Below are 24,928 nucleotides of genomic sequence, written 5' to 3' on the forward strand. Positions count from 1 at the left end.
TCAGTGAGAGAGGAGGAAACATCACCAGTGGCCGTGATAGGTAAATGATTGCCATCAGCAGTATGAATTTTGAGATTTCCAAAATATTTGTTTACATTGGTAAGAGAAGCAGCATTGTTTGTCATATGATGGGAAGCCCCGGAATCAAAGTACCAAGGAGATGATGTAGTGAAGGGTTTACCTGAGAGTCCTAAAGCTGAAAATGCAGAAATGATCATTTGTTGAATCATGTCAGGGGTCACGGGTTGGACTGAAACGGGAGCAGGAGCAAGAGCACTTTGTGTTGTATTCACCAAACTACCCGCACTAGAAGAGCCAACTGAGACAGTATATGCTGTCTCCGATTTCTTGGGGGGTCGAGTTGGGCATTCCTTGATGATATGGCCATCCTTTTTGCAATAGTTGCAGAATTTTCGAGGACAGTTTGCAGCATAATGACCAAATCCCTTGCAACAGAAGCACTGAACAGTGCTCATATCCCTGCTTCGTGGCCTGCCTTGTGCTGCATAGGCTACAGGAACAGATGTAGATCGTCGTTGTTCCATGGTGGTTTGAGTGAGAAGGCACTGTTCCTCGCGAAGAAGATCATTTAGGCATGTATCCAAGGAGGGGACAGATTCTCGGTTCATAAGATTGGATCTGGTGCCTTCAAATTCAGACCTTAGTTTCATTAGAAATTGATCCCTCTGAGTAGTTTCATGGACAGATTGAACAGAACTAAGACCTTCGGATGGTAAGTCAGCATAAACTATATCAGTGTATTCAGCCCAAAGATTAGTGAATCTAGAGTAAAAATCAGATATAGAAAGACTATCCTGTTGGAGAGTGGCCAATTCATGTTCAAGCTGGAAACAACGAGCAGTGTTTTGTTGACTGTAGACCTTCTTCAAGTATGTCCACATCTGAGCTGCAGTCTGAGAAGATCGAAGGTTCAAGATGATGTTGGGTTCAACGGATCCCAAAATCCATGTCATAACTTGTGCGTCATTGACTTCCCACTTGGCGTGTCGGTCTTTGTCTTTGTCTTTGTCAGGAGCTAGGTTACTACCATCAACATGTCCCCACAGCTCCTTACCTTTGACGAAAATCCTGAAATGAAACGCCCAAGCAGAGTAGTTCTTGCCATTGAAACGAATCAAAGAAACATCAGACTTATCGGAAGACATGAGGTCAACAGAACTAGAACAAGAATAACCGAGACTAAGAAACTTGAGAGCACGAGACAAATGGAAATTTAGAGCTATAGCTCTGATACCATGACAGTTTAGAGTCCTTTTGAAAAAGTCTGCCTTTCTTCATTGACAATTGCCCATTATATAGGTAGATTACAAGCTATTTAGGGAAGAAATACAAGCTGATCTTCAGCCCCTACCATATATACATCTATCTAAATATACTGTTCAGCTAATATATCCTAATTAAGGAAGGAATAAATCTGTATAACTGTCATATCAGTCAAAGCTGTAGATATTAGCTGTAAATCTGCTGTAAATCTGTAAATCTGCAAAGCTGTAAATCTGTAAATCTGTAAAGCTGTAAATCTGTAAAGCTGTAAATCTGCTGTGTAGATTGATATTTCCTTTGACACTCTACCCTTCAAGGTATGTGGGATGAGTTGGATCTCTATCATCCTTTTTCGTCCGAGAGCAAGAAAGATTATAATCTTGTTTGTAAACAAGAGGAAGAAACTCGAAGCATGCAGTTTCTTTCCGGCCTTAGCTCTAAATATAAAGGTGTTCATTAGCAGATTGTGGTAATCGATCATCTTCCTCCTTTGATGGCAATTTATGCTACGGTCCAGCATGATGCTACCTTTTTCCTCCTCAACCACATCTACCTTAGTATCATCTAATAACTCTGCATATGCGGTTGGTGATCGGTCTTCTTTCAATCCTGCATCTAGAGCACCTGGGCGATGTATATTGATCATGTCCAGCTTGGAATACATACAAAGATCATGGTTATGATGAGCATCGACCATTACTCCCCCTCAAACACAACATGGAAGAATATAAATTGTAGCTTGAACATGGCCGTGAGTTTGGTTATAGCAATCAAGGCCAGGGCTATGCTATCGATCGTGGTGTCTACCATGGCCGAAGTGGATGTGGACACGGTCATCATGCATCTCATGGTTGCACACATTGTGGGGGCGCAAACCATTTTGTTGATCGATGTTGGAAACTTATGGGCCTTCCATCCTGGGCAAGTGCATCTTTGGTTTGTAGTGCTCCTTTTGATGTTGATCCAGCTTTGTGGCCTACTATTGGAGAACCTAAAGGAAGTCTCCTTCAGGTGATACTGTCGTCCTCTCCCGGGATATCTATGATGCCTTTTATGCGACTCCATGTTTGTGATAATCCCGATGTTTCCAGAGCTGTTGTAGCCTAGTCAAGTACTACTCTTCATATGCCCTCTTCTCTTTCAGCTTGGGTCATTGACTCTGGAGCCACCTCTCACGTAACTAGTAAGCCTCACTTGTTTAATTCTTACCTTCCTTCTAATTAGTCACATTTGTCACTGTTGTGGATGGGAACCAAACCCCTACATCTGGAACTGGTACCATCAAGCTTTCTTCCTCCCTACATTTGTCGTCGATTCTGCATGATCCTAATTTTCCCCTCAATCTATTATTTGTTAGTTCTCTTACGAAATTCTTAAATTGTTCAATAACATTATTTTCCTCTCATTGTGTGTTTGAGGACCTCCGGATGAAACGAATGATTGGTGGGGGCCATGAACATGACGGCATTTACTTCTTAGATTATGCTCCTGTGATAAGTAGTGCCTTATCCTTGGATAGGGAGTTTGTGTCTAGGTAGCATGGCCGCTTAGGACACCCATCCTTGTTTAGATTAAAGCTCTTATTTTCTTCAATTTCTGTATCTAAACCTTTATGTTGTGAGACTCGTGAGTTCTCCAAACATCATCGGACTATCTTTCCTACTAGTTCATCTGACAGGAAACCTAGACCTTTTGAGCAAGTCTACTCTAATGTTTGCGATCCTACTCCTGTTATTTCTCTTTTTGGATATAAATATTTTGTTACCTTTATTGATGATTGTACTCGAATGACATGGGTGTATCTTCTAAAGTCCAAATAAGAAGTGTTTGATATGTTTAAAATATTTTACAATGAGGTGGTTACCCAATTTCAATGTACTATCAAAGTTTCACACTCTGACAATGGGGGCAAATAGTTGTCGCATGCATCTCTGTTTTTCTTGCAAGACATGGTATTTTGTCTCGCACTTCGTGTCCATGAACCCCTCGACAAAATGGTGTGGTTGAGTGAAAGAATCGTCATCTTCTTGAAGTCACTCATACCATCTTAGTATAAGTCTTCCTAAACATTTTTAGGATGATGTTGTACTTACTATTGTACTTCTAATTAATCACATTCCATCTCAAATATTATCTCATAAGTCTTCATTTGAAATTTTGCATCCCACACAGTAAACCGTTTCCGTTACCTCTAAAGTTTTTGGATGTACATGATTTGTTTAAATTCTCGATGATACTAATGACAAGTTGAGTCCACTGGTCACAAAGTGCGTCTTCTTAGGTTACTCTAGATCACAAAATGGGTACAAGTGTTATGACCCTCCGACTGGTAAGAGATGTATCCACCAATGTGACATTCTTTGAAGACATTCCATACTTCTCTGATGAAGGGAGATCTTTACAAAGTCCTCTTCCAAGTCAGGGGGAGCATGTGCAATCTGCCTCCATACCCCTTCCTGTCTCATCTTGATGATGCTCCCACTCCATTTGTCTCAAAGCCCATTTCTGTGTATCATAAATGGACTAAATCCTCCACTGCTCATCCACCCCTCGTCCCATTTGCTTCTGTTGGTGGCTTAGGTATACACTCTTTACCTCCTGATGATCTTCCTATTGCCTTGCGCAAGCCTCCTCGCTCATGCAGTAAGCATCCCATTAGCAATTTTATTTCATATCACCATATTTTACGTTCATTCCAGTATTTTGCAGCTTCCATATCCTCCATTGTAACCCCACATAGCTTAAAGGAAGATATGAGTAGTCCTCACTGAACTAAGGCTATGATGGACGAAATGCAGGCGTTGGAAAAGAACAAGAGTTGGGAGCTAGTTCCCCTACCTGAAGGCAAACAGACAGTTGGTTGTCGATGGGTTTATATCATCAAGTACCTTCCCGATGGTTTTATTGATCGGTATAAGGGACAACTAGTTACAAAGGGTTATATCCAAACATATGGCATAGACTACTTTGAGACATTCTCTCCTGTGGCCAAGCTTAACTCTATTTGTGTGGTTATCTCATTAGCAATCGATTTATCTTGGCCTCTATATTGTTTATCCGTTTTAGCTAGGGGTGTACATCGAGTCGAACACTGGCTGACCTCAGCTCGAACTCGGCTCAGCTTGGTCCTCGAGCCTGACTGGTCAACTCGGCTCGGTTTGGTTAGCAGCTTGGGCCAGTTCGGGCCAAGATCGAGCCGAGTTCGCCATTGAGGCATTTCCACAAACACCTGAGCTGCAACTTCAAAAACCCACTGTTTTACAAACAGAGGCAATGGTTTTACAGGTGTTTTATCAAACACCTTCTAAGTAGCATAAAAACCAAGAGAGAGAGAGAGAGAGAGAGAGAGAGAGAGAGAAGGTATTTGTTTAATGTACATACCTTGCTTGCCACCGGCCAAACCTTCCTTGCCACTAGCCACATTTCGTAGAGTCATTTTATCAAATAGTTGGTGAGCAACATCAATGGCAAAGTAACCGAGTCACCAAACTGGTTCGATCCGAGTTCGATTCGAGCTGGATTCGATCCAAGTCGAGTCAAGCTAGGGCCTGCTCGAACTCATTTTCAAGCTCAAAAAATCAGCTCGACTTGGTTCGATCGAGCTTTTTCGAGTCGAGTCGAGCGAGCTAACTGAGCTAGCTCGGTTCGTGTACACCCCTAGTTTTAGCATAACATTTTGGGGTATGAGCTGGAAAAAGAGGCAGTGCCAACACTCAAGTGGCCCACATCAAAAGAAATGGTGTCCATAAAATGTCCACCATTGAAAGTCGTTTTTTCACCGGGCCCACGTTGATGATTATTTGTGGTCTAAACTGTTCATAAGGCCACACAGACATGTATAAGGGGAAAACACAAATATCAGCTTAATCCAAAACCTCTGGGGCCCAAAGAAGTATTTAACAGTAGGTGTTCAATTCATCACAGTTTCTGTGGTGTGGTCCACAGGAGCTTTGGATCTGCCTCGCTTTTGGGATGATGCCCTAAATTCAGCTGACATAACGGATGATAGGTGTGGATAAGCCACATACATCAGTGGGCCCCACATTCATTTGGTAGATGTCCTCAATTTTAGCATTCAAAAGCCGCTGGTTGTCAACATCTGCATCGGGAGCGATGCCGTAATTACTAAATAATCATTACTCATTTACAGGTCCAAAATGTTACGTAAACAAGCAAAGACCTTTTGAGCCACCAAGTACGCTCTCCTTATGTGTATAAATTTATATAGAAGTATGGGCTGTTATCTTTATTGCACCGCATAAATACAATTTTACATCTTATTTCACATACGTGTCTTTTCTTCTGAAAAAAAGAATCAATTTTCAGAATCCAGGTGGTTGCCAAGTGATCTGATTTTTTTTTTCTTCAACAGGTTGTTTCCACAAACAAAATGGGTATGAAATTTATGGAGACCAAACTGGAGAACAAGATATAAGATGCTCCAATAAAAGTACTAACCATAGAGGTGCAGACTTTCTAAGAATTAAGAGAAAAGATTATGCTCGATCCTCAATAGCATGCAATTAACTGAAGAACCTCCACAGAAGTTGCAAGGAATGAGTAATCTGTGACAAGCAATGACAGAGGCGTGCTCCTACGATAATGGATAGTTGTGGCAAGGGAAGATTACACAGTTACTAGAGTGGATACCGGCAAAAGAAATAAATGAGAACTGAAGATAATTGAAGAGGCAGCAATCATAATAATCATGAAAATGCAACAGACCTTAAATATTGGTTCCACTTTGCCATGAAAAACTTTGCTCGAGCGACCATGCCCAGAACGTGGATTAAGTATGACAAGAATTGTTGGTGGACTTTTACATTTTATATGTTGTTCAGGTGGAAAATCACTTTTGATCATGTTTGAACCCTGCTTCTTGGAAGACACCAAAGGATGTGGTAGACAATTCACAAAGCATTGCTGATCTGCAAAGCCACTGACCCATTGAAGAGCTTCCTCTGAACTAGAAGCCAAGAAGCGGAAATCCTTTTGACTTCTTTGAGGCTTTAGAAAACACGAGAGGCCACATGATCTCCTTCTCAAGGGGTATGCATGAACGGTAAAATATCGGAGACCAGCATTGTAAGACAACTGCCAAAGCCATAGCACAGAATATGAGGCCTGGTCATATTTATCAGGAAACATGTGGAGCCAGAAATTCAAGAAAAGATGAAAAGCAAAAAAAGAAACTCACAGCAATCACATCATCAAGATACAGCATATGAGACCCCCAAACTAATGCCTTCCTTGTAAGCTTTGCATCAACCCCTTCCTGATTTTTAGTTTCTGTTATAGTTTGTACATCAGCTTTTGTACTGGTGGTCCTCTTATCCAGAACCAGCTTCCCAACAAAAACTTCATCTCCCAGCAAATCAGACTGCTCATCTCCTATGTCAATCCTGTGCTCCTGCGCCTTTACTTTTTCTGGATCTTCACTGGTGACATTGACCTCATTTTGCCTCGAAGATTTTACTTTGCCACGTTTTTCAGGGAATACAGTTGGAGAAGAGTGCTGCCCAGTTGCTATTTGGGAACATCTGCTGCCCAAACGGCGAAGAGGCTGTTGCGGCAGCATTCTCAAGGATTTGACATTTAAGGAAAGATGCCCTGGCTTCTGCATCTCAACCCCGCAAACAAACCTTCAATAGATGAGTACAAAAACGAATTGATGTATGAAAATATTGACCACGTATTAGTTGCAAAATAGATGGCCCACAGATCCGACAAGAAAATTCCAGCATAATATTGAAGCTGCATGATACAAAATTAGAAAGTTAGCGACTAGCACTGTGTAAAGATAGTCTTTTTTAGCATGCAATTGGATGTCAAGAATAAAATTGCATCAAACGTGATAGATTTCAAATCAGAAACCAGCCGAATTTGGAAATGAAAATAAAGGAAGATGGAGGTGTGATTCAGAGAGAAAATTCAAGAGGTGCAAATTCAATTTCAGAATGTGAAGGACTAAATGCCCGGGTGGTAGACTCTCAGGAGTTTCAACCCCCGGTCAAGGGTTTGAGTACCCATAGGTGGTGAAATTCCACCAGCGTGAGTGTGTGGGGGTGTGCGTGTGCATGTGTAAATAAATAAATAAAACTGAGAGGTAAACTGAATCTCGAAAAGGATGGAACTGATAACCCTCAAGACACTATAAAAAGAGTGCTGTTATAGGTATCCTTCTAACAGAACTCTTTGACAAATGTAGCGTAGTGGTTAAGGGGCATTCCCTCAATGTTACCTGAGTCAAGGGTCACCAATGGCAATTCCTCCCAGGAAAGTGGATGCAGTTTTAATTTTCGACAAGATCTTTGCTACCATCCACTCTGAGAAATACCACATTCTAACAAGGAACTTGTAAATTGCAAAGAAAAATAAGAGAAAGAAAGGCCGTGAAATGGTGCTTCCCTTCTTCGGCGGATCTCCTTCTCAAGGCCTGGCATGGAGTTCGGCTTGACAAAAGCAGAACTCGTCTGTGGAGAATGGTGATTCTTGCCGTGTGGTGGGCGGTGTGGAATGAGAGGAATAGCAGAGATGTTTTTGGAACATTGCTCTTTCCTCTTCCGTGGTGGCTTCTAAGGCTAAGGGTTTCATTGTAGAATGGGCGGCCCTGGCGCCTGCTTTGAAGGGTTATGATTTTCTTTTTCTAGGTGTTTAGTTCGGTTGCCGTCTTGGCAATCCGGTTAGGCCCTGAGATTTCTTTCTCCTTTTGTATCTTTTTCCTTTTTTTAATGCAATCGTGATTTCTCAAAAAAAGAAAGAAAGAAAGGCCGAGAAATTATTCAGTTTAAGAGAACTAAGGGGTCATTTGGATGCATTGAAAGCTGCACTTAAGAAATGGACACCCATGTTGAAGGGAACATTTTTTTTTTTCCATTTGGCTGTGTCATTGTCCATGGACAAGGGCTACCATTCAGACAGGGTTGGCTCTGTCATTGTCCATGGACAAGGGCTACCATTCGGACAGGGCTGTCCTAAATTTGAATATCTTGCAGTCAGGAGCCTCGAATAGAGCTTTCCTACACAAGCGCTTCCACAAAAGAATGCTCTCTACTCCACATCCCTATGGTAACTATACTCCAGCAGGATGCAACCCAGCAGTACAAAGCCTGGATCATCAATTTGAATATCTTGCAGCCAGGACCCACTTGCTACGGTGCCTAGATCTCACAGCAAATACTGTGTTGGCACGTGCTACAGGCCACCTGTTCAATATATATTTCTTTGGTACACTCTTCAGGAAAAAGGACTCTCATGAGCTATCATGAAAACAAAAAATACCAGTATCCATGCCCCTATCCAATATCCATGCATGCAAACAAGAAAGCAGTACATCCATATCCAGGACACATCCTGGACAAGGTCATATTTTTCTTAAGTAAGCTTTCCACAAATCCAAATGAACCCTCAGAAAGTATTCCATCATATGTATCCTTCAAGAAGTTCTATTGACAGCTAATGACTAGTGCATGAGGGGGACCCCCTCAATCTTACATGGGTCAAGCGGTCGACAGAATCAGCTCCTTACACGAAAGTGGATGTTGTCTTTGCAGGACCTTTGAACTTCTTTTCTTTATCGATACATCTTACCAAGGAATGCCAAATCGGTTACGTATCGGCCGATACGGCCGATACGTAACGGTAACAGTACGCACTGTTACCCGATTCGGGGCCGAAACGGCCGATTCCAGTTTTTGTACCCGTATTGGCCGATACGGGGCCGATACGGGCGTAACGGTCAGCGCCGTAACGGTCGAAAAACGGCCATTTTTTTTTGCATTTTAAGGTCCGTTTTTGATGTTTTTTTCAAATTTCTTGCTTCCAAACTCCTCCTCACTCCTTCTACTGCTAATTTCGACCAACCTTGGGTGGATATTTGAGGAAAAAACACATTATATTGGCGGATTTTGTTGAATCAAAGCTTGGTGGGCCATTTTTCATAAATTTGTCAAAAATAGGTATTTATACTTTTTTTAATATGTTTTGCTGTTTTAATTATCTCATATGATGTGTTAATCATAGTAGAACATGTTAATATGCATTTTACAGATTTGGGGTGCCATTTAATATATTTTTAATATTTTTTTCTATTTACGCATGAATTTTGTCCCTTTTTTTTAAAATTCAAAAAATCAATTTTTAATGATTGTTTTGCTGTTTTAATCACTCCATATGATGTGTAAATCATAGTAGAACATGTTAATGTGCATTTTACAGATTTGGGGACCCATTTTATATTTTTTAAATATTTTTTTCTATTTACGCATGAATTTTGCCCCTTTTTTTTAAAATTCTAAAAATCAATTTTTAATGATTGTTTTGCTGTTTTAATCACTCCATATGATGTGTTAATCATAGTAGAACATGTTAATGTGCATTTTACAGATTTGGGGTCCCATTTTATATTTTTTAAATATTTTTTCTATTTACGCATGAATTTTGCCCCTTTTTTTAAATTCGAAAAATCAATTTTTAATGATTGTTTTGCTGTTTTAATCACTCCATATGATGTGTTAATCATAGTAGAACATGTTAATGTGCATTTTACAGATTTGGGGTCCCATTTTATATTTTTTAAATATTTTTTTCTATTTACGCATGAATTTTGCCCCTTTTTCTTAAAATTCGAAAAATCAATTTTTAATGATTGTTTTTCTGTTTTAATTACTCCATATGATGTGTTAATCATAGTAGAACATGTTAATGTGCATTTTACAGATTTGGGGTCCCATTTTATATTTTTTAAATATTTTTTTCTATTTACGCATGAATTTTGCCCCTTTTTTTAAAAATTCGAAAAATCAATTTTTAATGGTTGTATTACTGTTTTAATCATGCCATATGATGTGTTAATTATAGTAGAATATGTTAATGTGCATTTTACAGATTTGGGGTGCCATTTTATAATTTTTTAATATTTTTTTCTATTTACGCATTAATTATGGCCCTTCTTTTTTAAATTTAAAAAATAATTTTTTAATGATTGTTTTACTGTTTTAATCATGCCATGTGATATGTTAATCATAGTAGAACATGTTAATGTGTATTTTACAGATTTGGAGTGTCATTTTATAATTTTTTTCTATTTTCGAATTAGTGACTTCATGTTTTTATTTGCTTATATTGGACAGGTTTTGCCTTGGAGCTTCTTAGGGTTTAGTTAGAATATAAAATCATCTTTATTAACATAGGTCATACACTCACTCATACTCAAATCTAATTATCTAGTGTCTACCTAAGCCTAAAGAAATGTCTGGATCTGGCCAACAACAAGTGATGATATTGGATGGCAACATTGTGAGAGGGTTGGTGGTACTAGGCACCAAATGAAGTGCAAGTATTGTGATAGACTAGTGACTGGTGGAATTACCGTCTCAAACAACATTTGGCACATCGAAAGGGTCAAGTTGCGCCATGTAGTAGAGTACCGAAAGAGATAATGCTTTTAATGCAAGCTAGTCTGGATGAGTCGAAGGGTAAATGTGCTGCTGTACAAAAGAAAAAAGATGATTTTTTGGATGCAGCTCGACAGGAAGTGTTTGGTCCTGAATATATGGGCATTCGTGATGAAGATATTATTGATTCTGACGAAGATTCAGATCGAGAACTTACTATAGCTAGGAGAGAGAGCTTGCGTCTAGCTCGTGAAGAGGAAGAACGTCGCCGCATGTTTGGCACGCATGGGTCAGTGCGTGATACAGGAGTGGGAGTGGGAGTGGGAGTGGAAGTGGGAGTGGGAGTGCAACTGGAAGTGCAACTGCTTCTGCAGGTGGGGGTGGGGGTGGGAGTGGGGGGGGTAGGTTTGGTGGGTTACGACGTATGTTTGGGAGCCGACGACAGACATCTTCACATGATGCCCCTATACGTTTGGATGAAGAAGTAAATGAGCCTAGGAGACCCTCTATTGATCCAATCCTATTTAGGAAAGAATCAACTAAACAAAAGAAGATAAAACAAATGTGAAGTAGAACTTCCGTTGAGAAATTAGGTAGAGCAGCAGCAAAATTATTTATACATGCCAACATACCTCCTAACGCAGCCAATTCTCCATATTGGCAGGTGGTAATTGATGCAGCAGCAGAAGCAGGTGAAGGAATAAAAGCTCCCACGGCTAAGGAGATTAGGGGGAAATGGACAGATGCAGAGTATGCGGATGTGAAAGCATACGTGGCTACCTTTAAACCTGTATGGCAAGCCAGAGGATGCACAATCATGTGTGATGGTTGGACTGGCCCAACCAGATGCAGCATGATCAACTTCATGGTATACTGCCACTTAGGAACTATATACCACAAGTCAATTGATGCCTCAGAGGCAACAAAAAATTCTACTTATATTAATAGACTAATGGATAAAGTTGTGGACGAGATTAGAGAGGAGAATATAGTGCAGATTGTGACAGATAATTAAGCAACATATAAGCTTGCAGGACATATGTTGATGGATAAGAGAAAACATCTTTTTTGGTCACCATGTGCTGCCCATTGTATTGATCTTATATTAGAAGATATTGGGAAGAAGAAGAATGTTAAGGAAATGGTTGAAAGGGCAAGGGAAGTGACGACGTTTATTTACAACCATAATCAAGTAGTTGCAATAATGAGAAAGTTTACGAAAGGACGAGAGTTGTTGAGGCCTGCGGCGACTAGATTCGCAACAAACTTTATAGCATTAGAGAGTTTATTCCAGCATAGAGAAGAGTTGAGTGAGATGTTCGCTTCCCGAGAATGGCTCAACACAAAACATGGGAAGAAGGCATCAGGAATACCGGTCGAAGTTGTGAACACCATACGGGACAACAAATATTGGAAGAAGGTCAAGGCGATCCTAAAGGTGATGGAGCCACTAATGAGGGTACTCCGTCTTGTTGAATCCGATGAAGCACCTACCATGGGCTTCATATATAATGCCATGGATAAGGTAAAGCTTGCAATTCAACGTGATTGTAGAAGTTGGCAGACTTATTGGAAGATGATCGACAAGAGATGGACAAACCAACTCCATCACGACCTTCATGCAGCAGGTTACTACCTAAATCCTAGGTATAGATATGCCCAATCATTTGTTGCGGATGATGAAGTTCGTGTCGGGCTAAAAAATGTGATAAAGAGATTAGAGCCTGACTTAGATCTGCAAATAAAGGCATTAAATGAATTAGATACATTTGGAAATCGCCTTGGTAGCTTTGGAGATGCTCTTGCACAGCATGCAGTATCTAGATTGCAACCGGCCGAATGGTGGATTAATTTCGGAGAGAGTACGAAGGCTCTCCAAAAAATTGCAGTAAAAGTTTTGAGCCAGACAACATCTTCCTCTAGCTGCGAAAGGAATTGGAGTTGTTTTGCGCTCATTCATTCAAAGAATATGAATAGATTGCAGATTAGAACATTAGATAGACTTGTCTTCATGCACTACAATATAAAACTAAGAATGCGACGACATCATAGGAGCATTACAACTGCTGATGACGGAGACTACTGTCCAATAAACTTGGATAATATTTATGATGAGGATGACCCACTTCTACCTTGGTTGGAAACAAGGGAAAAACAAATTGAAGAGGATAGTGAAGAATTGAAAATTGATGACCCAGAAATATGCATAGCGCAACAAGAGAGTCGTGCAGATATGTTGAACCCAATAAGACGGGCAGCGTTTATGCCACTTACAGATACAGCTCAAGATCAACAAAAGAGTACGAGCAGTGGTAGCGTGACCGTGTCGGATGAAGACGATGACCCCCCTGCCCCTGGTGCTGGCACTTCTGGTGTTGCTCAGTGCCCTATACAGCCGTCTACAGATCACGATGTCGATGAACAGCGACGAGGTGGTACACGAGGTCGGACTTATGAGTGTACCGAGTCACGATACAGCCAGCAGGAGGTGGGTACATCTAGTGGTGCACCGGGTCCGAGAGGTTCGGAACTTCAGCAGGCTAATGGTCTTGGTTATTATGATGGATATTCTTATGGTGAATTGAATTATGATGGTTATACTGAGCCTGTTCCATCACATTCATGTTGGAGTAGCCCTCCCGATCAATATCCATACGATTATAGATATCCAGATCCAAATCCAAGTTACTCATCACGACAGACGCACTCTCATCTCAAGATTCTCAACACTGAGTATGGTGCACCGATGGCTATTCGACGGCAACCGGTGGATATCCTTATTCCGGTCGAGTCGTTGCTAGTCGATCCATTCTCTAGTTTCGTTGATCTAGTATTTCCTTATGCATTTGGATATTATGGATATGTAGCACCTACACCTATTGGACAGCTCCTGATGGTGACGATGACGATAATGTGGAGGTCGAGCAACCACAAAAAAGCAGATTTTCATTTTGGTGGTGACTTGTGATTGTGACTTGTGAGTATATATTTGTGTTAAGGTAAGTATTTGTTGCAGCAGACAGCTCACAACAGTATTATTACAAGAAGCCATGCACACACTTGACACTGCCGAACTTGTATTTAAAATAGCTCCCCTGACAACCAATCAAGTAATCCTTAATCAAGTTGCAGGGGAGTATATCAGACACTACTAATTATTTTTTTTAATATTCTTGACTTGAGGATGACAGGTCATAGACAGGAATCACACTATCACAGTCATGTGCACCACACTGCACAGGACCACAGGTATGTTCGAGAAATTCCTCAAAAATAATTACAAACACCTGATGTAAGATATTTTCATTTTACATTCATTCTAATATATCTATCATTGATAGTAGATAGTTAGAAAATTAAATATATGAATTTTGTAGTCAAATTCAGGTTATCTGGTTCATAAATTCATCAGACAGTCCGATACAACTTCTCACCAAAGAGTGGACCGTTACACCACCATAAACATGTTCTAATTTATAAATGAATGCATATTTGGAATGCTTAGAATATTCCGCATTTAATCCATATTTTTTCATATTTTTTTGGGAAAAAAATTTTTTGCGCCGTTACGGGCCGTTACGCCCCCGTATCCGTATCGGTTTTGGAGGACACCGTTACGCCAACCGATACCGATACGGGATACCTTGCATCTTACATACTTCTATAATCCAAGAAATTCTCTCTCATCACGCATATCTACATAGAAAAAAAACGCCATGACTTCTTGTAGTGAACCCCATGGCTCTTTTAGCATCTAACTGGGTTAGAACTTAGGAGTTCCACTAGTTGTTACTGGGGAAGGCCTTCTGTCATCTCTATTGAGTTTTTCTTCTCAATCATTTGCCCCCCTTCAATCAAAACCATTGTTGTCATGTGCGATCGCATATGCCATTTTTTAGAAGGATCGCATCTGCCATCTAGGATAGCATCCGATGGCATACTTTTTTATGCAATAAGTATGCGATCGCATATGCAAGTATGCAATGGCATATTTTGCAAGCTGTGCTTCTTCTTTTTTTAGTAAATTGTAAATTGAATTTGTAAATTAAGTTGTAACTTGTAACTTATAAGTTGTTCAAGATATCAATTTATCATTTATCAATAAAAAATTTATGTTCAAAGTTTTTAATAATTAATTCTCTCTTAATATAACATGTTGTTTGTTTTATTAAATTTTATGTAAATATAATATAAGTAATTAAATATATAACTTATTTTATAGATGATCTAATAGTCTCAAAAACTCAAACTACAAAGAAATAGGTAAAAGAATCCAATGCAATCACTTGCAGTAATTAGACAGTTTTTTCATAATTTTTTAGATTTTTTTCGATTTTCCCCTTTTTTTACATTAAAAAAAAAAAAAAAAAAAAAAAAAAAAAAAAAACCATAGCATTATGTGATCGCATATGCGAGTATGTGATGGCATATGCAAACAGCATATGCCAGTCGCACAATATGGCATATGCAATTTGACAACATTATAAAAATTGAATATTTCTTTTTTTAAAATGGCAAGAAATATGGGCAGAACTGTTCAATTGGTTGTCCAGATGGAAAATACTGAAACTGTGTACTAAGACTCCTCTCATCCATGATGCTTAAGCTGTCAGCAGATGATCTGCACTACAAATTAAAAGCAGCAGATTGGCTGTCCTGCCAATGGGCGGGCTAGAGAAGAAGAGAAACAAGCACAGGAAGATGGCAATAGTTTATTTCTTTCATCTATTGAAAGATGCAAATGGAAAAACATTTTTTGTTGATAACAACTATTATTGAAACAAACCACGTATGTAACTTCTATAAAATAATTGTCTAATGTTGACCCTTTTTTTTTGACTGACAGCTTTTTTTTTCCATCAGTACGAAGATGATAAAAATATCAACTCCCTCCAAAATGACAGCTCTAGAAAATAATTCCACAGAGGCATGATGGGGCAAGAATGACAAGAATACAATAGAGGGAGATTAATTCACAATGAAGATTCTAGATAGGAGTGCAAAAAAGGTATGATACTTCAATAAGACAGGGTGCTCTGGGAATATCTTCCAAATCAAGAAGACAAAGTCATTTTCTCCTATGTGGGTCCCACCAGTGTTGCCAACACAGTCAAAATCACAACCTTAGCTCTATTGCAAAAGATAATGTTCTTAGAAGAGAGGGTGGTGGTTTTCTCATGATTACTTGTTGGTTAACAAAGTATCCACAATGGTTCTTTTCTACATTCAAATAGACCAAGCAGATCCCCTACTCATTCACAATTGGACATAATTAACATATTAAATGGATAAGAGATCATCATAATCATTATCTAAGCTTAACCCAACTAATTGGGGTCAGCTGCATAAATCCTGTTTTGTTGCCATTCCACTCTATCACATACCATATCCTCAATTAAACCATAGGTCCTCAGGTCTTTTCATACTACCTCCACATGTCCTCTAAGACTTCCCCTTGTCAACCTTCAACTTGAACCAACTCACTCCTTCAGTGCAGTTCTTGGCCTCTGTTCCACATGGCCAATCCATCTAAATCTATTTCCCCTCATCTTATTATCCATTGGTACTACTCCTAAGTGCCCTAAGAATGCGTTCATTTCTAATTTGATCGGTCATCCATCTCAACATCCCCATTTCAGCTACACTCATCCTATATGCATGTTGTTCTTTAACTACCCAACACTCGTTCCCATAAAATGTGGCTCATCTTATAGTTATCCTATAAAATAACGCCTTCAGTTTGATTGGCAACATGACAATCATATAAAACTCCAAAGGCACATCTCCACTTTTTCCACCCAACTTGCATATGAGTAGCATCCTTCTCAATCTCTCGGCGCACAGAAAGTATCGACCCAAGATTTTTTATTTTTTAAAAGTCATTTCAGGGTATTTCTTGGTCAGCAATCTTAACTAATTCCACTTTTCCACTTTTATTGTTGTTAGATTGCATACTATACACTCTAGTTCTATTAATTTCAGAATCTTTAGATTCTAAGGCATCCATCCATAGTTCCAGCTTTATGTTTACGCCCTCCCTTGTCTCATTAATCAAAACTATGTCATTGCAAACAACATACACCATGGGACCTCTTCTTTCAATACCCCATTAACTCATCCATAGCCAACGCAAAGGGTATAATGCCAACCCCTAGTGTAAGCCTACATTAATTCAAAACTCACGTCTCTCCACTAGTGGTCCTCACATTTGTTACCACTCTGTAATCATGTCAATATATCCTATTAAGACTCTTTTATTCCCCAACACCCACTGAATTTAACTCTCTAGTGGCCCTATCTTATGCTTTCTCTAAGTCAATAAAGAGCATGTGGAGATCCTCCCTCCTCTTCCTAGCATAAATCCAACTAATTTTTTTATACATTCGTCTCGTGCCTTAACCTTTGCTCGATCACTCTGTCCCACAATTTCAAAATATGACTCATAAGTTTAATCCCACAATAGTTAAAGCAACTCTGCATGTTTCCTTTATTCTTGTAAATAGGTAAACATGATACTTTTCCTCCATTCCTATGACATTTTCTTCAATCGAATATTGTTGAACAACTTTGTCAATCAAAATAAACTAGTAACTCTATGCACTTCCCATCCCCTACCGGTATACCATCTAATCATATGGCCTTCCTTTCTTTCTCAAAGATTCTTTCAATTGAGAAATCCTATTCCTGCAAATGTATCTATTCCGGTGTCATTTGAATTTATGATTCCTTCTATCTATATGCCCTCAAGGTGGTTGTCATTTAATAGGTTCCGAAAATAGCTTCTCCACCTCTCATCGATCTCATCATCCATAACCACTTTGTACTTTGTTGATGTAAAGCCAATGGTTTATATCATGATGGATCATTGTTCATTGATGACCACTTAGTTGAATGGAATATGTATCTTTATTACGTGTGGAATTTATGCATTAAACATGTTTTGTGGGTTACAGAGGTTCCTAATGGAATCTCTCGTGGGTCCATGAGAAAATAATAAACTGGGCAAACCAGCCACCATGGCTAAAGGGACAGTTGTCTCCATGGTTCCCAAGTACCTTAAAATTCCATAACTACTTCATCGAGTTTGGGCAACCTGGGATTAGTTTTGTGGTTATATTATGTGTGGAATCAATGACGAATTAGGATGGATTAACATCCAGTATTGGGCATGTCGTTGTCATCGCTCTTCACCAAAAATAGGAGTGTGTGTTCACTTGTTTAGGAGTACCTATGTTGGGATCAATTGGATATTCGCATTGGAGGATCACATCAAGTCTCCTAGCGAAGAGGCCCATAACGCTCAGATTGGATTTAGCTCAATCGTGTGGTAGCTTTAACTAATTCTTATACCTATGATTGTGTCCTCTTTTGGTTTTTTTTTTTTTTATTAAAAAAAAATGTTTTTTAAAAAGTTCTTTGCTTTAACTTTTTTCGAAAAAGTTTTTTATTTTCCATCTTTCATAAAAACCTTAAATAAACCTATGAACCTTTTGGATATTTTACATCAATGGTTCCACTTAGTAATCATCCAATGGTCCAAGAACCCTATAAGCCTTCTAACCTATTCTACTCATGACTAGAGACAAAACTCCTTAAAGAACTCTAGGGGGCCGTTTGGCGCATGGAATTAGATGGGATTATGTGGGATGGAATTGAAAATACCACAAATTAAATCCCACACCATGTTTGTTTTCTTTAACAATTGCGAGTTATATATGCTTCAGAAAATGAGCCGTGTATTGAGGAGGATTATGAAGAATTCATTTGAAACATGGATTTGAACCAGAGGCTTTTCAAATCCATTTGAAATTTGAAATGGAGCAAGCCATCCCGCCCATGCACTGTGCCAATCCAACTAACAAGTACATTGATGTCAGCAAGCTCTGTGGGTCCCACCATGACATATGGACTATATCCAAACCATCCATCCAGTTTTCCAGATCATTTTGGGGCATGAGACCAAAGATCAGGCAAACCAAAATCTCATGTGGACCTCACCACATAAAGCAATGGGGATTGAAGGCCTACCATTGAAAAGTTCTTGGGGGCCACAGAAGTTTTGGATCAAGCTGATATTTGTGTTTTCCCTTCTTCCAAGTCTATCTGATCTTATGAACAGGTTTGATAGGTAAAATTACATCACGGTGGGTCCTAGGAAGGTTTCAACTCTCGACATCATTACCTCTACTGCTTTTCAGTGTGGTCCATGTAAGCTTTTGATCTTCTTCATTTTTTGGCCCATGCCAAGATGGACAGTGTGGATATAACACATACATCACAGTGGGGTCCAAATAACTTGTTGAAATCAACATAGTAGGAAAGCCTGCGATATTTCCAAACAGTGTCAGCAAGTGGATGGTGGGTTTTGCTGATTCTACATATCAATCCAAACATGATTTCAAATAAATCCTAGGATTTAACTTTTCAATATTTACAATCCAAACATAACATACAATATCTACAAAACCATGGGATTAGCAGACAATCTATGACACCATGTCATCATTGCAAAATATCAATTCCATCCCACTTAATAATACCATTTAATTCCGCATGCCAAACAATCACTAGAATTGTCAAGAGATCACTAGACATTAGTGTACTCTTCCACTATGCACGAGCCTGCTTACCATGTGCATGAACAGCCAACATGGTCAAGTCTATATGGTGTGGCCTCTGTCTACGACGTATGGTCATTTGCTACAATAAAGTTTCACTAGTTAAAAATAGTTTTCAGTGTTTTATAGAAGACCGAGAGACTAAAAAGAGGAACTAGAAAATCCTTACAGACAGGCACATGCACACACGTTGAGACAAAATCACGCTTTCTTATTTTGTAGTTGCCAACATTATTAAGTTGAGATTTATGAGTAATTAATTCAATTTGTTTAAACAAACTCTCCTTCATATAAACGAGCCTAGTCATCCTTCATTAATAAGCAAAACTAAGAGGAGATGTAGCCACTGCCTGAGCTTCCTTTTGCATGTCATGTGCTATAATACCTTCAATCCTTATGAACACCAAATTCTGTTTGCCAATCTATCTGCTTCCACAATTTGTTACAGCTGCAAGAGTAACTGAATGAGTGCAACCCTGATGAAGAAAGAGCCATCTTCCCATATAATCCACTGTATATATCTTTTAAGAGCATTCTACATTGCAATCTTAATGCAGCTTTGTATTGTTCAAGAATCAAGAGTATCAGTCTTCGTGTTTATAATGGTTTTCTAATCTAGTACTTCGAAAAAGATCAGAACAGTACCATTTCTTTGTGCTAGAGAGAAGCGTACTCCTTGGACCATTTATTACTCATTTTGAAGCAGCTCAGGAAATCTAGTCCTTTCTTCATCTTTTCGAGATACCTTGGAGTTTGCTAAGCTCAATGGCAGAGCTGGCCTGAGTCAGGGCCATGCAAAACAGGGCTCCAAACTTTGGAGTTTGTGTTCAATGAAAGTAAATGTTTTATTAAAGATACAGATGTCCATTAAGACAATGGATGGAAGGACCAACAATCAGACTGTTCCAAGAAGCCTTCCATTACAGCAACGTTTGCAATGGAATTTGCTTCCCTGGGAAAATAAATAAACATTACCCTCAAAGTCGAACACCTTTTCATAATATTATTTACGATGAAAGCCCTCTTCCAAGGCTCCAAACCTTCTCGGCTGCACATGCGATAGAAATACTAGAATCTCCTTCCATGACAAGAGGGCCATTAAATCTTTCTAAGAACACTTTGATTGCCATCAAATCCACAACATGGAGCATTGCCAAAGAGATAAGGGCCTTAGAACAATAGCTTAATTTCCCCTTGGTGGTTACAAATCATCTCCAGCTCTAAATAATCCAGGGTTACCCAAGGAGCTACCAGTCAAAATTAAGCTTCCGCCAGCCCAATGAAGTGAGAGACCTGGAAATCATTTTCCTAAGTGGGAGCTACATCATCTTGAATCACTCAAGTCCAACCAACTTTGAAGGGCTACAATTTTTATGCCTCTAAAGTCCTTCGATTAGGTCACCCAACTGGCCAACTCACAAGGAGAAACTGTGTATACTTGGAAAGCTTAGGAACAAATCTGAATATGCTGCCAAAATTCTCCAATATCTTTTTTTTCAGAACCCCGTGTTATTGCCAATGGAAGAGACCGACACAAAAATGACTACCTCTTAGCTTAATCAGACCACTCACATGGCCCTCCATGAGATTTGAAACCCAAGAAGGAAGAACCCAACATATGCTGAAAAGATTAAAGACAGTAGTCCAAATTTCCCAAGCCGCCTCATAGTGGAGAAAAATGGGGATTCACTGATTACTCATCTTTCCAGCAAATAATGCATGTAGGGAGAGAAAATTCCTCCTTTGCAGGTGGTCCAATGTTCAAATCTTATTTGCTAGGTTGTCCAACAAAAACTTCCACATGTGGAGGAGCAAATCTACCCCACAATTTAGAACACGAAGGTTTAGATTTATTCCCCAAACACAACATGTTCTGCAAATCCTTAGTATCTTTTCGATGCCCGCAAAATCATTTAATTGTAAAGGGTTTACAAGTAAAGACATTACAAGGACTATTTGGACGTCAATAATTGCTTGTAATTATGTAAACACCTTATAGGTTACAAAGACTTTTAAAATCTTGACATTTTGTTGTGTTTCAAATTACAAGTAATCCAATTCAAGCCCAACATGTTTTTTTTTAAATTCTTCAAGATATTTCTTTCTTCCTTGGAGCTACCAGCTACCTGTAAACACTTTACCACTTAAAGCCAAATAGGACAAACTATATAAGAAGTAGTTTAGATGCATATAAAATTTTAAGATGTAAACACTTTACGCCTAAAACTCTTTTCAAGTGTTAAGTGCTGACAGGTCCAACATCATTTTTTTTAATTGTTCAAGATATTTTCTCTCTTTCTTACAAGTTACAACTAGCAGCTACAAGTAAACACTTTACAACGTAAAGCCAAACAGGGCGGACTATAAGTGGTAGTTTGGATGCATGTAAAATTTTAAGATGTAAACACTTCATACCTTAAATTCTTTTCAGGTGTGAAGTGTTACAAGTTTGTCCTGTTTGGCTTTAAGCTGTAAAGTGTATACAAGTAGCTGCTAGCTACAAACAGGGGGGGCTCTTAGCTACAAGCCTCTTTTGAAGAATTCAGAAAAATGGGAGAGGGGGTTGTTAAGATTATAATCGGATTACCTATAATCTGAAATACAGCAAAATGCCAGGATTCTAAAAGCCCTTATAGCTTGTAAAGTTGTTACACCCTGTAAAGTGTTTATAGAATACTACAGGCATCCAAACAACCCATGTAATGTCTTTACTTGTAAACCCTTTACAATTAATGAATTTTATAGGCATCCAAACACTACAAACTTGAAAAGAGCTTCAAGTGTAAAGAATTTACAACTTCAAATTTTACAGGCATCCAAACGACCCCATAGGCAATCATGAGCCCATATACATGGGTCCACTCTAGTTCTAAGGGACATGAATGAGATTAAGCATTCCAATACTACATTCCACACTTTGTCTAACAAAATACCATAGATTCCTTACAAAGCAGAGATTACAAAACCAATCTATCAACCAAGGATTTCATAACCGCTCGACTAGTACTCCAACCACCCAAAGATCTTCCCAAAAGAGAATTTTGTCACCCATCCCAATTACAAACCTTGTTTGAATGAAATTCTTTGAAGACTTCTATCCCACATGATATTTTGGGGTATTTGGAAAGAGCACAAATATGTTTGTGTGTGTGTGTGTGTTGGAGTTGAATGACTAACCTCCTCTGTCTCATGTAAAGGAGAACTAAATATGATTTGAAGAGTGAGAAGCTGTTGTCAGAAGAATAAAGAGGGTTTGTACTTTCAGAGCTAAACACGAACTGTACTCTTGCAGTCCAACAAAAAGAAAGCAGCATAACAACTTCCATCTCTCCCATATCTCACCAGACATCATTCCTCTCACCCCTCAATAGCAAGAGACAGTTATGCAGCGCTACTGTGCAATCCATAGGAAACCCATGCTTTGTGGTGATCATTATTCATTGCTTTAATGGATAACTGCATCTTCCCTTTCTTTAAAATCATTATTGGTTAAATAAAATTTTAACAATTTCAAACTCCGCAATGTTGAAGGCTCTAGAATGGTAAGGGGAATGCCTGAAAGGACGTGGGGGGAAGGTTGTAAGGAAAGACGTGATGAGTGCTCGATGGAGTGCAATGGTGAATAGGGTTCAGGCAGCCAACACCAATTAGCTGGGATAATGCTTTGGTGGTGGTGAATACAATATTGGCAACATAATTATTCAGCTTCCAATGCCAGCTTCCATCTCTCACCATCCATCATTCCTCTCACAAAACCCTTGCTTCTCTAACTCTCAATAGTCCCTAGCTAAGTGGGAGTGGTTCTATGCTCCCACCCAACAGACAATCCCCCAAAAAAAATTAAAAATTAAAAATTAAAAATAAAACTAAAAAAAATCAATGGGTAGGAGGTGAAATGGAGCATCAGGAGTTGCAAATCAGATAAGGGAGGAATTTGGGTATCATCCAACAAGCCAAATTTTCAGGAAGAATTGGGATTTGGAGTACAACCAAATGCACCCTTAAGAACTTACAATACAGTTTTGACAAACTAATAGATATTAGAATTTTGAAAGATTTCGACAATTCCAGTTCCTGAGCTAATGCCAGGGAAAAAAAAAAGGGAAAAATACAAAGAACCAAGATAAGAATCACTTGAATATTCCGCTTTCAAAAGAAAACTTAGGGGTCGGGGCGTTTGGATGGTGGTAAATGGTGCAAAGTAGTGAATGATTTACTGGCAAATCATTTACTGCTTGTGTTTGGATGCTCTAATTTGCTAATAAATCATTTATTACTTGTAAATGATTTACTAGCAAAGCCCCCTTCTCATTTACCAGCAAAAAGGTGAGTTTTCATTTACTAGTAAATGAGGAGATGACAAAGGTTCAAAATTTTTGAATGAAAGCCTATAAAGTAGATTTCATTTACCATTTACAGGCTATCCAAACACTATAAATGATTTACTAGTAAAAAATTTACAACTTAAAGCCAAACAGACAGGCTGTAAATCATTTACAGCCTTAAAGTGATTTAATAGTAAATCATTTACAACGTAAACCATTTAACACCATCCAAACGACCCCTTAATTACACGGAAGTTCCTTGGACGAAAATTTTGCAGCTTGGAAATGCAATACAATGGCTATTTGATTGCATCCCACAGCATTCTAATAAAAATAAATAAAATATTTCCATCAATAACAAGCACAGAAAAGCAATACTAATAGAAGAAACAAATGCACAGTGAAGCAAAGAGAACAGCATATGAGGAGCTGCAGGCCATCAATTTCAACTTCTAGCAGCCTGAAATTTCACAACAAATTCAGAAGCAAAATGACAAAAACAAAACACGAAATCGAAGATCGAGTGAAAGAGAGAGAGAGAGAAGGAAAGATCAGATCAACAGAAAACCTAAATTCGCTCTCGTAAGCCTGAATCGCGTCACTAGAGAAAGAGAAGAAAAAAAAAGGAAGCAGAAAAGAGGTATTACGAACCTGCAGCAGATTCCACCAAATCCGACACGAAACAGCGATCGAAATCCGGGCGAAGATCGCGAACCCTAACACATAAACGTGGAATCCAGATCGCCTCAACGAGCCCCAGAAACCCTAGTTTAGAGAGAGAGAGAGAGAGAGAGAGAGAGAGAGAGAGGATAAAAACGATGAGAGGGTAAAAGGGGGAGAAATTAAATAAGGCGTGTCGGACACGAAGAGGCGATGAGAAAGGGACAGTTTGGGTATTTTTTATTTTTTCTTTTCTGGTTTTTTCCTTCTTTTTATTTTTTATAAATTCTAGGAAGAGGAGAAGAAGACGTTTTGGGATGGCGCCATGATAGGCCTAAGTAAGAAGAAATAGGTGTGGGAGGACTGTGTAGACTTATGAGGCGTACAGAGAGATGGGGGTATTATTGTAATTTTAAGTTGGCCACTGAAATTCTATAGCGATTCGCGCATGGAGACATTACGTATGCAAATGCTTTACACGTGTGAGAGAACCAGGGTATGAACCCGGTTGCTAATTCCAGGATGGGGGAGCCTGGAATGCGATTTGGCTGGTGACCCAAGCACTAGCCGGCGAGCTGGTGTCAAAGCTCCATGGCCCCACCATGATGTATATGTTTTATCCACACCGTCCATCTATTTTGACAGC

General features: G+C 39.1%; 1 protein-coding gene across 2 annotated transcripts in view; it reads right to left on the minus strand.

The window, feature by feature from the left end:
• Nucleotides 1-24,639, minus strand: part of LOC131232510 (sphingoid long-chain bases kinase 1-like) — a 51,232-nt gene extending 26,593 nt beyond the window's left edge. The window contains exons 1-3 of one of the 2 annotated variants that reach the window (XM_058228789.1): nucleotides 24,274-24,639; nucleotides 6,482-7,038; nucleotides 6,010-6,378 (exon numbers count right to left, since the gene is read on the minus strand). In XM_058228789.1, coding sequence (XP_058084772.1) covers nucleotides 6,010-6,378; nucleotides 6,482-6,907 — 795 coding nt within the window. In that variant the 5' untranslated portion in view covers nucleotides 6,908-7,038; nucleotides 24,274-24,639. Of the gene's footprint in view, nucleotides 1-6,009; nucleotides 6,379-6,481; nucleotides 7,039-7,525; nucleotides 7,616-24,273 lie in introns of those variants that run through there. The other variant, XM_058228790.1, reaches the window with a different exon arrangement.
• Between the last annotated feature and the right edge of the window lie 289 nt (nucleotides 24,640-24,928).

The sequence above is a fragment of the Magnolia sinica genome, chromosome 18 (assembly GCF_029962835.1).
Source record: "Magnolia sinica isolate HGM2019 chromosome 18, MsV1, whole genome shotgun sequence".
Lineage (NCBI taxonomy): Eukaryota > Viridiplantae > Streptophyta > Magnoliopsida > Magnoliales > Magnoliaceae > Magnolia > Magnolia sinica.